At 35.9% G+C, this 12,982-nt stretch overlaps 5 protein-coding genes across 5 annotated transcripts; 3 read left to right on the forward strand and 2 right to left on the reverse strand. All coding sequences in view use genetic code 12, as the record gives it.

The window, feature by feature from the left end:
* Positions 1-82: 82 nt before the first annotated feature.
* PVL30_001400 (uncharacterized protein) lies at positions 83-1,093 on the reverse strand (the record flags this gene model as incomplete). Its single annotated transcript, XM_001526555.2, has 1 exon — positions 83-1,093. One exon carries the CDS (start codon positions 1,091-1,093, stop codon positions 83-85), a length of 1,011 nt encoding a protein of 336 aa, XP_001526605.2.
* Positions 1,094-5,342: 4,249 nt separating this feature from the next.
* PVL30_001401 (uncharacterized protein) lies at positions 5,343-6,122 on the forward strand (the record flags this gene model as incomplete). The annotated part of the gene is made up of 1 exon (XM_001526556.2): positions 5,343-6,122. The coding sequence occupies one exon, from the start codon at positions 5,343-5,345 to the stop codon at positions 6,120-6,122; it is 780 nt and encodes a 259-aa protein (XP_001526606.2).
* A 1,565-nt stretch (positions 6,123-7,687) lies between these two features.
* RPS4_1 (40S ribosomal protein S4) lies at positions 7,688-8,696 on the forward strand (the record flags this gene model as incomplete). The annotated part of the gene is made up of 2 exons (XM_001526557.2): positions 7,688-7,692; positions 7,892-8,696. 2 exons carry the CDS (start codon positions 7,688-7,690, stop codon positions 8,694-8,696), a joined length of 810 nt encoding a protein of 269 aa, XP_001526607.2.
* Positions 8,697-9,502: 806 nt separating this feature from the next.
* Positions 9,503-11,053, forward strand: ISN1 (IMP 5'-nucleotidase; the record flags this gene model as incomplete). The annotated part of the gene is made up of 1 exon (XM_001526558.1): positions 9,503-11,053. One exon carries the CDS (start codon positions 9,503-9,505, stop codon positions 11,051-11,053), a length of 1,551 nt encoding a protein of 516 aa, XP_001526608.2.
* Positions 11,054-11,447: 394 nt separating this feature from the next.
* On the reverse strand, positions 11,448-12,536 carry SVF1 (Putative cell survival pathways protein; the record flags this gene model as incomplete). The annotated part of the gene is made up of 1 exon (XM_001526559.2): positions 11,448-12,536. One exon carries the CDS (start codon positions 12,534-12,536, stop codon positions 11,448-11,450), a length of 1,089 nt encoding a protein of 362 aa, XP_001526609.2.
* Positions 12,537-12,982: the final 446 nt, after the last annotated feature.

Genomic DNA, 12,982 nt, shown 5'->3' on the forward strand with positions numbered 1-12,982 from the left:
GATTTATCACACATTCAAGAAACCAAAAAAAAAAAATGAAAAGAAAGAAAAAAAAAAAAAAAGAATATTGAGTCCATCACAGCTAAACATCAAATCCACGTTTGTTCAATTCTTCAACGTTCCAATCCCATGTTTCTTTTGCGTATTCCAAGTTACTTGCATTTTTGCTAGGCTTGTCTACTACGCCACCAGTAACGAAATAATCGCCGCTGTTTTCCTTTATATTTAAATTGGGGTCCATTGCTGCTCTTAGCGTGGCAAAGCTACCTTCCTCATTGCTGACACCCATTACTCTATCACTTATATCAAACACGCAGTTTGCCGCGTACTTGACCACGGGGATGTTTCGCCAGTGATTGTACAATTCTGTTCCTAAAATGATTCCCGGGTGCACTGCTATTGAAAGGATTTGTGGGTATTTTGTGCTCAATTCTTTAATCATTTGAATATCTGCAGTTTTGGCCAATCCGTATCTCACCCAAGTAAATAGTGCATTGGGAAACGAATTTAGTTTGATGTTTTGTTCTGGTTTATAGTGTTTTAAGGGAGCAAAGTTGTGGCCAATCGATGTGAGAATAATGATTCTTGGCGGCTCGGGTGTTGTTTTTGCAGTATATAATAATGTTGGAATGAATTTCAACGTCAATAAGAAATGAGCAACAAAATTTACTTGGTATTGAAGCTCGTATCCATCTTTTGTGATTTTGTATGGCACGCCCATTATGCCGGCATTTCCAATTAGGATATCCAATTTTCTTTCCTTTGCGAGGAATTGGTCAACTGCCTTGGGCACGGTCAACAAGTCGAGTAAATCAATGTAAATGTAGTGGAGCTCTCCTACTGGATATTGCTCCTTTGCATTCATTTGACCAAGTCTTGTTTGTGCTTCTGCCTTGATGTCTTCAAAAGCTTTCAACATCTTCAGTTCAGTGCGACCAGCCATGTAGATGATGTAACCGTGCAAGTACAAGTGCAATGCAGTGTACCATCCTATACCTGTGTTTCCGCCAGTAATGAATACAGTTTTTCTTTCCTTTAAGGGATCATAGTGTGGGGCATTTGTAGGGTTAAAGAAATGTGATCTATCAGGCATTATATTTTAAGTTCTTGTTAGTTGGTGTTGAACAAAGGTTTGCAAAATTTGAGAAAGAAAGAAAAAAAGAACAAAACAAAAAGAAAAAAATGAAATTGTAAATAAAAGTGGACGCTAGTTTATAATTATAAATTGGGTCGTTGATATATATATATATTCTTCTTTTCTTGTTTTGCTTGTGTGGGTATGTGAGTGTGAAATTTTGGAAGAAGGGATGGTGGGGAAGGTAGAAGTTGGAGGTCAATTTGGGTGCTATAAGTGAGGCATGTGAAGATGAAAAAAAATAAAAAAAAAAGTTTTGGGTTTGCTTATCAATTTTGAGGTACGAGTGAAAAAAAAAAAAAGGGAATGTATGTTTCTATTGCTTGATTACCTAATTATTAAACTTTGATGTATTGTGCATGGAATCATATACCAACTTAAACCGCGGAAATATCATATGTCGAGGGAAGGGCAAGTAAAAGGTTAAAAAGTAGACAAATGTAAATACAAGAGCAACAAATAGACGAGAAAAGTAAATGGAAAAAAAAAGAAAAGAGAGAGAAATAATGTAAGAAGGGGCTAGACATTCATTGTGTGTTTACAACTGTGTCAAAAAATTTGCAACTTTCTTTGCAAATCAAATCAAAAGAGAAAAGTAGAGAGAGAGGGAGATGGGAAGGGAAAAGTAGACCAAAACTAATGATGATTTTATTGTAGAGAGAGAAAATAAAGTAATATACATGTGTATATGTAAAGTTGATCACGTGCGTATTCTACCCTGAGTTTGTATATGCAACTTGCAAAACGATATATTGTCACTTTATAAAGAAGATATATATAAAAAGATTTAATAAAAGAAAAGAAGGAAGAATCAAAAAAAAAAAAATTACTCTAAATGGAAGTCTACTCAGTGCACAAGATTTGAAGAGGGCTGGGAAGGAACTAATTAATCAACAAGATCAGTGGTATAATCTTTACCAATCTTTAATGAACTTTATATAAAGAGAATTGAAATTGATAAGGAGACGATTAGAAATTAAGGACATAAAAAAAAATTATATGTAAAAACAAAATTTGTAGTGAATGAAGAGGTGGGGGAAAGAATGAAATATGAACAGAAGGATTGATAGAGAGTAATGGCAAAAAACAAAAAAACAAGTATACTTCCCCGCTTATATATAAAATGGTGAATTGGGTATATACGTAATAGTAATACAATAGCCGTGTGATATTTCCCAATGCGGATAATTGCGGCGGAGAGATAGAGGAAGACGATGGAAAAAACAGAATAATGACTTTGTAGATGTATATATATATATATAAATATATAAATATACTTATTATTTATATTTAATTATTTATTTATTTGTTTGTTTGAAATTGTGAGGGGTAATTATTGGAGAAAGATAAGAAAGTTAGGATTTAATTGAATAACTTAATCATACATTTACTCACTAAAAATTGATAGATGTCATACTGAATAGCTAGAAATTGGTTAAAACACCATTTATATATTTATTCCTTATTTATCTAAGTCCATACTGTTTTATGAAAGTTTTGTTGAAATAGGGCTAGATTGGCAAAGATGTAAAGCAAAGTAAACCAATGTGAGTACAGGAGGAAGAAAGAAGATCAGGGAAATGTGCACGAGTCCTTTAACGAGGGAGGGAGGGTCACTCCACATTTACAATTACACCAGAGACTATAAAAGAAGAGAGTGGGGATAACAATGTAATTACGTGACTCTCTTATATATTTATATTTATATTTATAAATTTCTCCTATTTACAGTGAATTGACTCCATACAATACAATTAGATTCCATACCATTCTATTCTATGGACTTTGATCTTTAGACGAAAACAACATCTACGAATAATATGCACAATCTTTTTGATGATGTCTCTTTCAACCATGTAGCATTGTTGTGCAGATTTGTAAGAGAAAGAAAGCAAAAGCGTGGAAAATACGACAATAGACATAAAACATGAAACATGAAAACAACATGAAAAGTATAAGTGATTTGGAGTAAAAAAAGAAAGAAGGACGAAAAGTGTGGCGTGCTAATGATAAGTTTTCTCTCTCCCAATTTTTTGGACTCGTGTTGGATCGACTCATCTCATCATCTTCTTTATTTTTTTCAATGGTTGTTACTCCGCATTTCCACTTCTTTAATTGCTTGCTGCATCTTGAGAAAGGTCAAAAAAAATAGTGAGGGGAATGGAGTGGCGTGACAGGTGCATCAACATTCATGGTGTTAGTCCCCTCTTCCTCTATCTCTTTACAAGAGTTGATATTAGTACTATTGTTATATTGTATTATTGGTCAATTGTCCTCTCTTGTCTCTACTCCACATTCACTCTGATAAGTTGCTACCAACCATTTGTACCTAATTAAACATCTTTTATCTAACCTTCTTGTCCTTTTTCCACCGGGCCTTCTCCTCCCACGTTTAACATAACTACATATTGCAAAAGCTACCACGTAGAAAAAGAAGAAATGAGGGGAAAAGGGTTGGCAACTATACAACATTTAGCAATTGAGATATTTTTTCATCAATTTTTCTATTGGGGAAAGATAAAAAAGAACAAACATTGCTTATAGTACTGTTACATCTAATACATACTTGCACTCACCTACCCCATATCCCCTCCTGCCCTCCCCCCGATTTCCACCAAACTCCTCAACACTAAAGCTCCTTGTTACTGTTGAGGTTGTTGTTGTTGTAGTAGTAGTAGTAGTAGTAGTAGTAGTAGTAATGGTAGTAGTTGCTGTTGTCTTTTCTTTTTTTTATATATCTTTATCCTCCTTCACTCTCATTGTCCTGCTTCTATTCCTGTTCTTTATCTGGTCTCTTAGTCAGTCATGCAAATACCACACATTTGCACAACTATATTGCAAGAAAATCAAACACCAAATAATATTCAGAAAATCAGTTTGTCCCTCCAATTATTCATACAAACAAAAAAAGAGAAAAAAGAAAAGATTAGATAAGAAAAGTCCGAGACGGACATGAAACTCCGCACTCTTAATCTACAACACTAGTTTAATGTTTGATTCATTGATCAAAAGCACAGCAAGAAATAGAAAAAAGAAAGAAAAAAAAGAAAAAAGAAAAAAGGGGTAAAAGAAAAATAATGGAAGAAAAAAGAAAACGAACTTTTCAATTAAACCCAAAGAAAGTATATAGCAAGTCTGGACTTTCCAGTACCATTGAGTGGCAGAAGGTATATTTATATGTGTGTGTGTGGGTGGGTGGGCAGAGTGTCTCTCTGACTTTGACTTTATTAATCATTAATTGTTGATTGTTTAACTACGCTTCAATAGATACAACACAACTCAAGTATTGCCAAAAAAACAAAAAAATTGTAAAAATTAGACTTGTGCTTTCTATCACCATCTTTTTGCCCTCTTTTCTCTCCTTTTTCCGTCATTGCACTTGAATTGTCGGGGTAATATGTATATCAAGTACATAATCAACATTCATAACACCGCTCCTTCCCCTCCTTTCACATTTGTCTGCTTTTCCCAGCGCCTCCCCTTTTTTTATGCCTCTCCCTTCTCCTCATCCTTCTTCTCACACACACACACACACATATATATATATATATATATACAACTACGTTTTTTTTTTCATTTCTTCTCTTTGCAGTTGTTGTTTTCTCCGCCTTTTGATTCAATTTTAAGCGTCTATGTATTGTTAGTGCATAATCACAACTGTTTAAGCCACCCTACACTTTTCTTCTCTGCCATTCTCTAACAATTCACTCCGTAAATTATTTAATTATATTTTTTTGGTTACCCAATCTCCCCTCCTTTTTCCTTCTCTTTCTTCCTCCTCCTCTTCCTCCTTTTTCCTCCTTCTCCCTTTTCCCTTTCCCTTTATTTCGTACATTCCTACTAATCCCTTATCTACTTACACCTTACAAGTTAACAAGTAGTGCGCATTGTGCTAAAAGACACTAGTGCACATTTCGTGCTATATAACTACCACTATCTCGCTCTCTCTTTCTCTCTCGTTTTTTTTTCTCCTGCTTTTCTCTCTCTCTCTCTCTCTCTATCTCTCTCTTCCCCTCTCCTATCACTACACACCTAATACCACCACTACGATTACTACTGGAACTACTACTACTACTACTGCTACTATTCAAAGATTAATAAATTTGGCTTTTCTATAATTAACTACTTACCAACTTTTCAAAACAAAGTATCTCTGTAAGCAAACTAAACAACTAAACAACAAAGCAAAAATTAAAACTAATCGACAATGGCACTTCGAGCAATTGGATCTACTTCAAGCAACCTCTTCAAAGGCATGTTTGCCAAACCCCACCCCATTGCATCCCAAATCACCAAAACCAATAGTCCAACAAGCAATGGCCTATTCAAGGGATTATTTGCAAAACAAGACTCAATGGACCAATCAAAACGCACAATCCTCGACTTTAGCCACTACCACCAAACAACAACAACAACAACCCCAGATCAACTAGACACTGTGCCAAACATACTCACCAGATCAGACAAGGAAATTGGAGGATACTCCAACGTTAATTTTAAAATAGACCCAGTCGAAAAGTGTGCACATTTCTATGGTGACTTGAACTTGGACTTGCCCAAAGATAACCCCCAAGTAACACGTTCAGGATACGCAATGTTTAGAACTAGAGACCAGGCCCAAAGCTGGCTACTGGGTGAAAATTACTGGGACTGGTCTGATTTCTCTGCATTGGTGTTGCGTGTCAAGGGCGATAGAAGGAAATACTTGGTTAACATCCAAGCCAATACCCCCTTGGTGACTGATCTTTTCCAACATCGTTTATTTTTGAATCATCCAGGACAATGGGAAACCGTTGTTATCCCATTAAACGACTTTGTCATGACCAACTGGGGTGTCATTCAGGACAACTCTGAATTGAACAAACTGGAAATAAAGACTATTGGTATTGGCTTGTTGGATAAACAGTACGGCCCATACTCATTAAAGATTGACTGGATCAAAGTCATGACTGATGAAGAAGTGGAAAAACAGGTTTGTTTGCAATAAGTACACTATTTGGAGTTTCTATGTTGTTGTGGTTATTTTCTTTTTTCTTTTTTCTTTTTCAACCTATTCTTTTTTAACGTTTTTGAACAAGTTGGTTGAACCAAATTGAAATAAAAAAAAAACAAATCACCAAATTACCGAAAAAAAAATACAAAATACAAAATACAATAAAGAAAAACAAAGAAGAGGAAAGAATTAACTCATAGAGACACGATATGTGTCTGAGAGCAAAAAACAATTATGCATGAGGCAGGACTTTGCCATCCAGTGCAAACACTAACCAAAATAAGGGACTATGTTGGTGAAAAAAGGGACGGATCATTCGATCGTCATATTGATTACACGTTCGTTGTAAAAGAAAAGAATACACTTTAGAGACTGGTGATCTGCAACCTCTGGTCCATGATTTGGATAAGAACAGATATATATATTGCAGATCAGACCATATTACGGGATGATAAAATGCAGTTTCATCTCCTCCAATCTCCTGAATTTTACTACTTTTTGTCATCAAAAATTTCAATTTATTCTGCAACTTGAGACTCATAAATTCTCAAGAATGAGCGTGTTTACTAAAGTGATATTGTATTTTGTTTAATTGTGCAGTTGATTTAAATATATAGCATCAACAATGTGAAAGAAACTATATTTGATATTCATATGGCTCTTGTGTAAAGATGGCAACTATATCATCTTGCTGCTAACAGAAAAGTATGCTATTCACGTGATTTTGATTTATTGTGAGAAAAAACATACTCATTTGGTAGCATATTGTACAGCAAGTAAAGGACGTGCACTTGTTACAACACAATACACTATTCTCATACTAATAAATGTTGAAATGAAGATGAAAGAAAAGGAAAAAAAAAAATTTTCACTTTTTTCAAATCTTTCTTTCTTTCATTCTTTCTTTCTTTCTTTTCTCCTTCTTCTTCTACTACAACTTAATAATATCATCATACAAAAAATGGCAAGAGGCCCGTATGTCTTTTTTTTAACTTCTTTTATCTTTATCGGATAACTACTAAATTTTGTGGGAGTTTGAAGGAAAGTGAAAGGGAAGGAAAAAAAAATTGACAGAGTTTTTAACGTGGAGTACACTGATTAGATAGTAATTTCGGCAATGACTTTATTCATTTGAGTTTTCTTTCTTAATTTAAATGTCTTGCAGAGTTATTTATCTTGGTCAGGCTGGGAAACACTATACAGTAAGCCCATGTTGAGTTTTTGTTTTTCTTTATGATCAATACTCAACATGGCTGTGCCAATTGACATCTTTTATTTATTTGGAGATGTCAATTTAGGAAAAGAAAAAGGGAGCCTTGTACATTGATTTTTTTTTGACGTTTTTTTTACACTGGTCTTCAATATTTCATGTTTTATTCAATATATATCGTCATATCACATTGGCACTATATCACATCATTGTTTTGGTCAGGCATTCATTGTTTTTTTTCAATAAACATCAGACTAGTTAATCACCAGCATAAACTTATGGGTGTTTGCAAAAATGAGTCTTTTTTTGATTGTCCAATTTCTTTTTTTTTTGGACTTTCTTACCAAACATGATGTGGTTTGTGGTTTGTTGTTTATGATTATGTTGATTGAAATATTGGACTGATAGACGTCATCATGTACAAAGTAAATATTTTTCCATTGTTGGCCACTTGCTGTAAAATCAAAAACTCTGTCTTTGATGTTTTTTTTTCTTCACTTTCTTTAGACTTCCACTCTATCTTTTTCTTGAGTTTCGATCAAATTACTAACAGGTTTCATTCTCATTTTCCATTTAGAAAGAAACACTTGAAAAGATTGGCAGCACCATCCCACTGGATGTTGGACAAATTGTCCGGTGCATACGCTCCACGTTCATCAGCTGGTCCACACAAGTTGAGAGAATCGTTACCATTGGTTATTTTCCTTCGTAATAGATTGAAGTATGCTCTTAATGGTAGAGAAGTTAAGGCCATCTTGATGCAACAACACGTTCAAGTCGACGGTAAAGTGCGCACCGATGCTACTTTCCCAGCCGGTTTCATGGATGTCATCACCTTGGAAGCTACCAACGAGCACTTTAGATTGATCTACGATGTTAAAGGTAGATTCACCGTGCACAGAATCTCTGCTGAAGAGGCTTCATACAAATTGGGTAAAGTTAAGAAGGTCCAATTGGGTAAGAGAGGTATCCCATACGTTGTTACCCACGACGGTAGAACCATTAGATACCCAGACCCATTGATCAAGGTCAACGACTCTGTCAAGATTGACTTGGCCACTGGTAAAATTACTGACTTCCTCAAGTTTGACACAGGTAGACTCGTTATGGTTACCGGTGGTAGAAACATGGGTAGAATCGGTACCATTGTCCACAGAGAAAAGCACGAGGGTGGTTTCGACTTGGTCCACATCAAGGATGCTTTGGAGAGAACTTTCGTCACTAGATTGAACAACGTTTTCGTTATTGGTGAGGAAGCTGGTAAGCCATGGGTTTCATTGCCAAAGGGTAAAGGTATTAAATTGTCTATTACCGAGGAAAGAGACAGAGCTAGACAACAAAGAGGCTTGATTGCATAGTGTATTTTATTTCATATGTTTATATTTGTATTTTTATTTCTTATTTTGGATTTTGTATTTTGTATTTTCCCTTTTGCCTTTTGTTTTTTCCTTTTCGTGTTTTACTTTTTTTATTTCTAAAGTCATAATTATGACTTTGGAATGATAAAAAAAAGGTAAGATCCATTGTACCGATTAGACAGAGCCACCATTTTGTAATATACAATCAAATGAGTTGAGTATAAACGTGGGCAAAAAATGGGATAGACATTCGAAAAGTGAAAAGCTAAAAAAAAAAAAAAAACGAAAAAAAATTTATGATACGTCGTGCTGGTCGGGTTACTCGTTTTTTCAACCTCCCGTCCCCCCTCCTCGTGGGGTGACCTCTTTCGCAACTATTTGGCTAAAGCTACACTTTTGAATCTTTCGTGTTCTAATTATTAATCTTTATTCCATTTTCTTTTCTTCATTATTTTATTTTATATATATTTATATATATAAAAACTAAGCTCAATGATGTCACGGTAATAGAGAGACAAGAAGGAGATACAAAGGAGATTATAAACATTCTGTAAGGACATGTATGTTTGTGTCGGCGATTTTGTGTTGTCCGGTTTTAACGTTCTCTCTCTCTCTCTCTCTCTCTCTCCCCCCCCCCCCCCCCACGCAACCTTTCTCTACATATATATATATATATATATATATACATTATCTACATATTTCCTACAAAATAGCCACGGTTTTCTTGACATCCACCAACTTGGTTTGCCGCAGATTAAGGAACAAAATAAACATAAAGGGAAAAAGCTTTTTTTTTATGAATTGCAATGACCTCACGTTATAGAGTAGAATACGCCCTCAAATCGCACCGTCGTGACGAATTTATCGAATGGATCAAAACTTTACTTGCATGTCCTTTTGTCCTACACGCCGACGTCGAGTCTTATAACTTGGCATACCCCAATTTATATGAAGTTCCCGATGACGACAAAGACTCACGCTTTAAGCAACACGAAATTGATGTTGCTCAGGATTGCCAACGTCGCTACTTAGAGATTTTCAAAGATGTTGAACAATTAATCGATCATACCATATTGATGGACCAACTCAATGATCAACAGCAAAAAACATTGTACCCCAATCCGCGATACACGCTGAGTCGTTTGCGCAATTTGGTACCTTCAATTGGTAGGTTTTTTACCAAATTGCCATTGAGTGAGGCGTTTTTGGTTGAGGATGAGCGTCGAGGCATAAGTAAACGACGATTAGTTGCACCAAGTTTCAATGATGTTCGAATGATTTTGAACATGGCCCAAATTATGGCACTAACCGAGATCAATCGCGAATTGGGTAGGACACACTTAAAGTTGATAACTTTTGATGGAGACGTTACTTTATATGAAGATGGTCAAAGTCTCGTTGAAGGTAGCGACGTTGTTAAAAGATTAGTTCAATTGCTTGCAATGGGCGTCTATGTTGGTGTTGTTACTGCCGCGGGCTACCCGGGACAAAGCGGCGCTGTCAAATATGAAGAACGTTTGAAAGGGTTGATTGACTATCTCAATCGTGAAGACGGATCTTGCATTCTTACTAAAGAACAAAAGGAAAACTTGTTGGTGATGGGGGCGGAATCAAATTACTTGTTTAGATACAATGCTCAACTCAAGGGATTAAAATTTATAGACTCTGAAGAATGGCATTTACCACAGGTGCAAAAATGGGATAATGATAAGATCAAGTATATAATGCATACTTGTCACCACCACCTAATCCATCTTCAACAGAAATTCCAATTGGAAGACACAACAACAATTATCAAGAAAGAGAGGTCAGTAGGAATAATTCCCAACCCGGGCCAAAAGATTCTTCGTGAACAGTTGGAGGAAATGGTGCTCTCGTGCTCAAAGAAATTAGAAGTCATTCTCAAATCAACTGATAATACAACAACCCAAACAACCCAAACGTCAAGGTCACAGGCAAGCAATGACTCAACTGATGAGTTTACCACCTCAGCAGGAGCCACTACGGCAACTACTTCCTCATTTGACCCTGCATCTTCATCGCCATTGAGTGATATCAAAGTATGTGCATTCAACGGAGGCAGTGATGTATGGGTTGATATTGGAGATAAGGCTCTCGGTGTCGAATCATTACAGAAATATTTGTGTCAAGACGAGTCAAATGACCTTTGTCCTATACGTAAAGCGGAAAGCTTACATATTGGTGATCAATTCGCCCTGCTTGGTGCAAACGATTTCAAGGCTAGGTTAAGTGCATGTACTGTGTGGATTGCTAATCCAGCAGAAACAGTGGCGATCTTGGATGATATCTTGGAGTTTGTTGAAAAGAGAAAATTGGACACAACTGAAACAAAGTGATTCTGTCTGGTATTTTTCTGAAAAAAAAAAAAGAGGTTTATAGAACTATGTCGAAATCAATGAAAAAGAGGAAGCTAGATTTCATTAGAAAAGAGTTAGAGGTTTTAATATATCGTTGTTGTTTTTTTTCTTGAATTTTATCATCACATCACATGTAGTTTATCATAAAAAAGTTTATAACAAAAAATACTTGTTCATTATTAAGATATAAAGCATCGATTATTGAAAAGGAAAGGCAAAAAAAAAGACTATTAGTAGAATAAACAAACAAATTAGCAAAAACAAATGAGCAAAACGAATTAGCAAAAACAAATGAGCAAAACAAATAGTTAACAAAAATTTAACATAATCTAAAAAAAACATCATTGCGTGCAGCTTACATCATAAATTCACCTTACTCGCTAATAAAGGTAACCTCACAATAACCTGGACCTTTTTCCTTTTCTCCCTCATATTCCAACTCAAAATCTTCCATATACTGGTATATGTATGGTTTTGCTCCCGAGATATTAGATACCAAGTTCTTGACAAATTGAGGAATTTCAGCCATGACGTCAACTCTCTCAACAAGATGGTCCAAGTTTCCAGTTAATTTCCATCCATTTTTAGGGTCTTGGAAGGTAATCTTTTGTGGTACTGGCCAAATATCGTTAGTTTTTGGGTTTTCATGAACCACATCATTATCGATGGAAGTCGAGATAATCTTATCGCCCTTAACTAAGATGCCGACATTGACTCTTGTCTTTGCATAAGACTTGGGAGTGGTGAATTCCATTACAACCGCTGAATACTCATCACCTTGGTAATTCAAAAAGTTCCATGACGATGCGGCATGGTGTGGTTTCATACCTTGCAAGGCCATAACAACCATTCCCAATCCATTTTGCAGTGAAATGTCAACCTTGCCCAAATCATTATTGACAATGGCACCTTCAACAGTACAACGTGGCCAGAAACAATGACGCATCTTACCCCATGGGTTCTCGGCATCAGTTCCATATAAAGTAGTACCATCTTCGCCAAAAATAACACCTGGTGAAACTTGTTTAAAAGTCAAGTCAACCATTGTTGAGCCCATGGCACTCTTGAGTTGGTACAGCACGCCATCTTCACCAAGCTTCAACGAAAAGTTCTTTGCCGTGACATTGTTACCTTCGATTTTGTAATCCTGTAATGGCAAAGAATACCATTTGCCGTTACATCGTAAGTTAAAGTGTGCAGTGTTTACAACACCCATGATAAGTGAATATATAATCTGGACGAAACCCTTGGACTTGGTGCTAAGGTCCGTAAAGTACATGGTCAATGTCTCAACATTTGTGTACGAGAGCAATTGCCATTTGAAATCCTCGGGGGTAGTCTGGCGTGAAACTTGTTGGGGGTCCTTAATTCTCTTGGTGACAGGGTGAATGGCCTCGGGACCATACTCGGGTTCTGTTGTACCTGCTACAGCTGATAATCCTCCTTGTACCCACTTAAGCATTCTAGTTTATAATCTATCTAGTTGTTGTTGTTGTTGTTGTGGTGGTGGTAATGGTGGTGGTGGTTGTTATTGTTTTTCGATTGATTGCTTATCTGTTTAGCTCTTTGTGGTGTTGTGTTGTGTTTTGTTGGTAAGTTTGTTGATCCTTAATTGGTTATAGGTTGTTACTATTCTATAGGAAATAGGAGAAGAAGCAACCCGAATTGTAGAAATGCAATAAAATGAGATTGAAAGGTATGATGATAGTGTAATGGCAAAGAAGCACAAGAAAAAAAAGAAAAAAAAAAAAGAAGAGGCAAAAAAGGAGAGAAGTAAAGAAGTAGAGAAGTAGAGAAGGGGAACAATTGTGACATTGGAGTGTCGCGTAATTGAACTATACGACATACATGTGAGTAAAAAAGTATTGCAGCATTCACATGACCTTGTAAGTCACATGACTTGTTTCA

This window comes from Lodderomyces elongisporus, chromosome 2, assembly GCF_030384665.1.
Source record: "Lodderomyces elongisporus chromosome 2, complete sequence".
In the NCBI taxonomy this organism is placed as follows: domain Eukaryota; kingdom Fungi; phylum Ascomycota; class Pichiomycetes; order Serinales; family Debaryomycetaceae; genus Lodderomyces; species Lodderomyces elongisporus.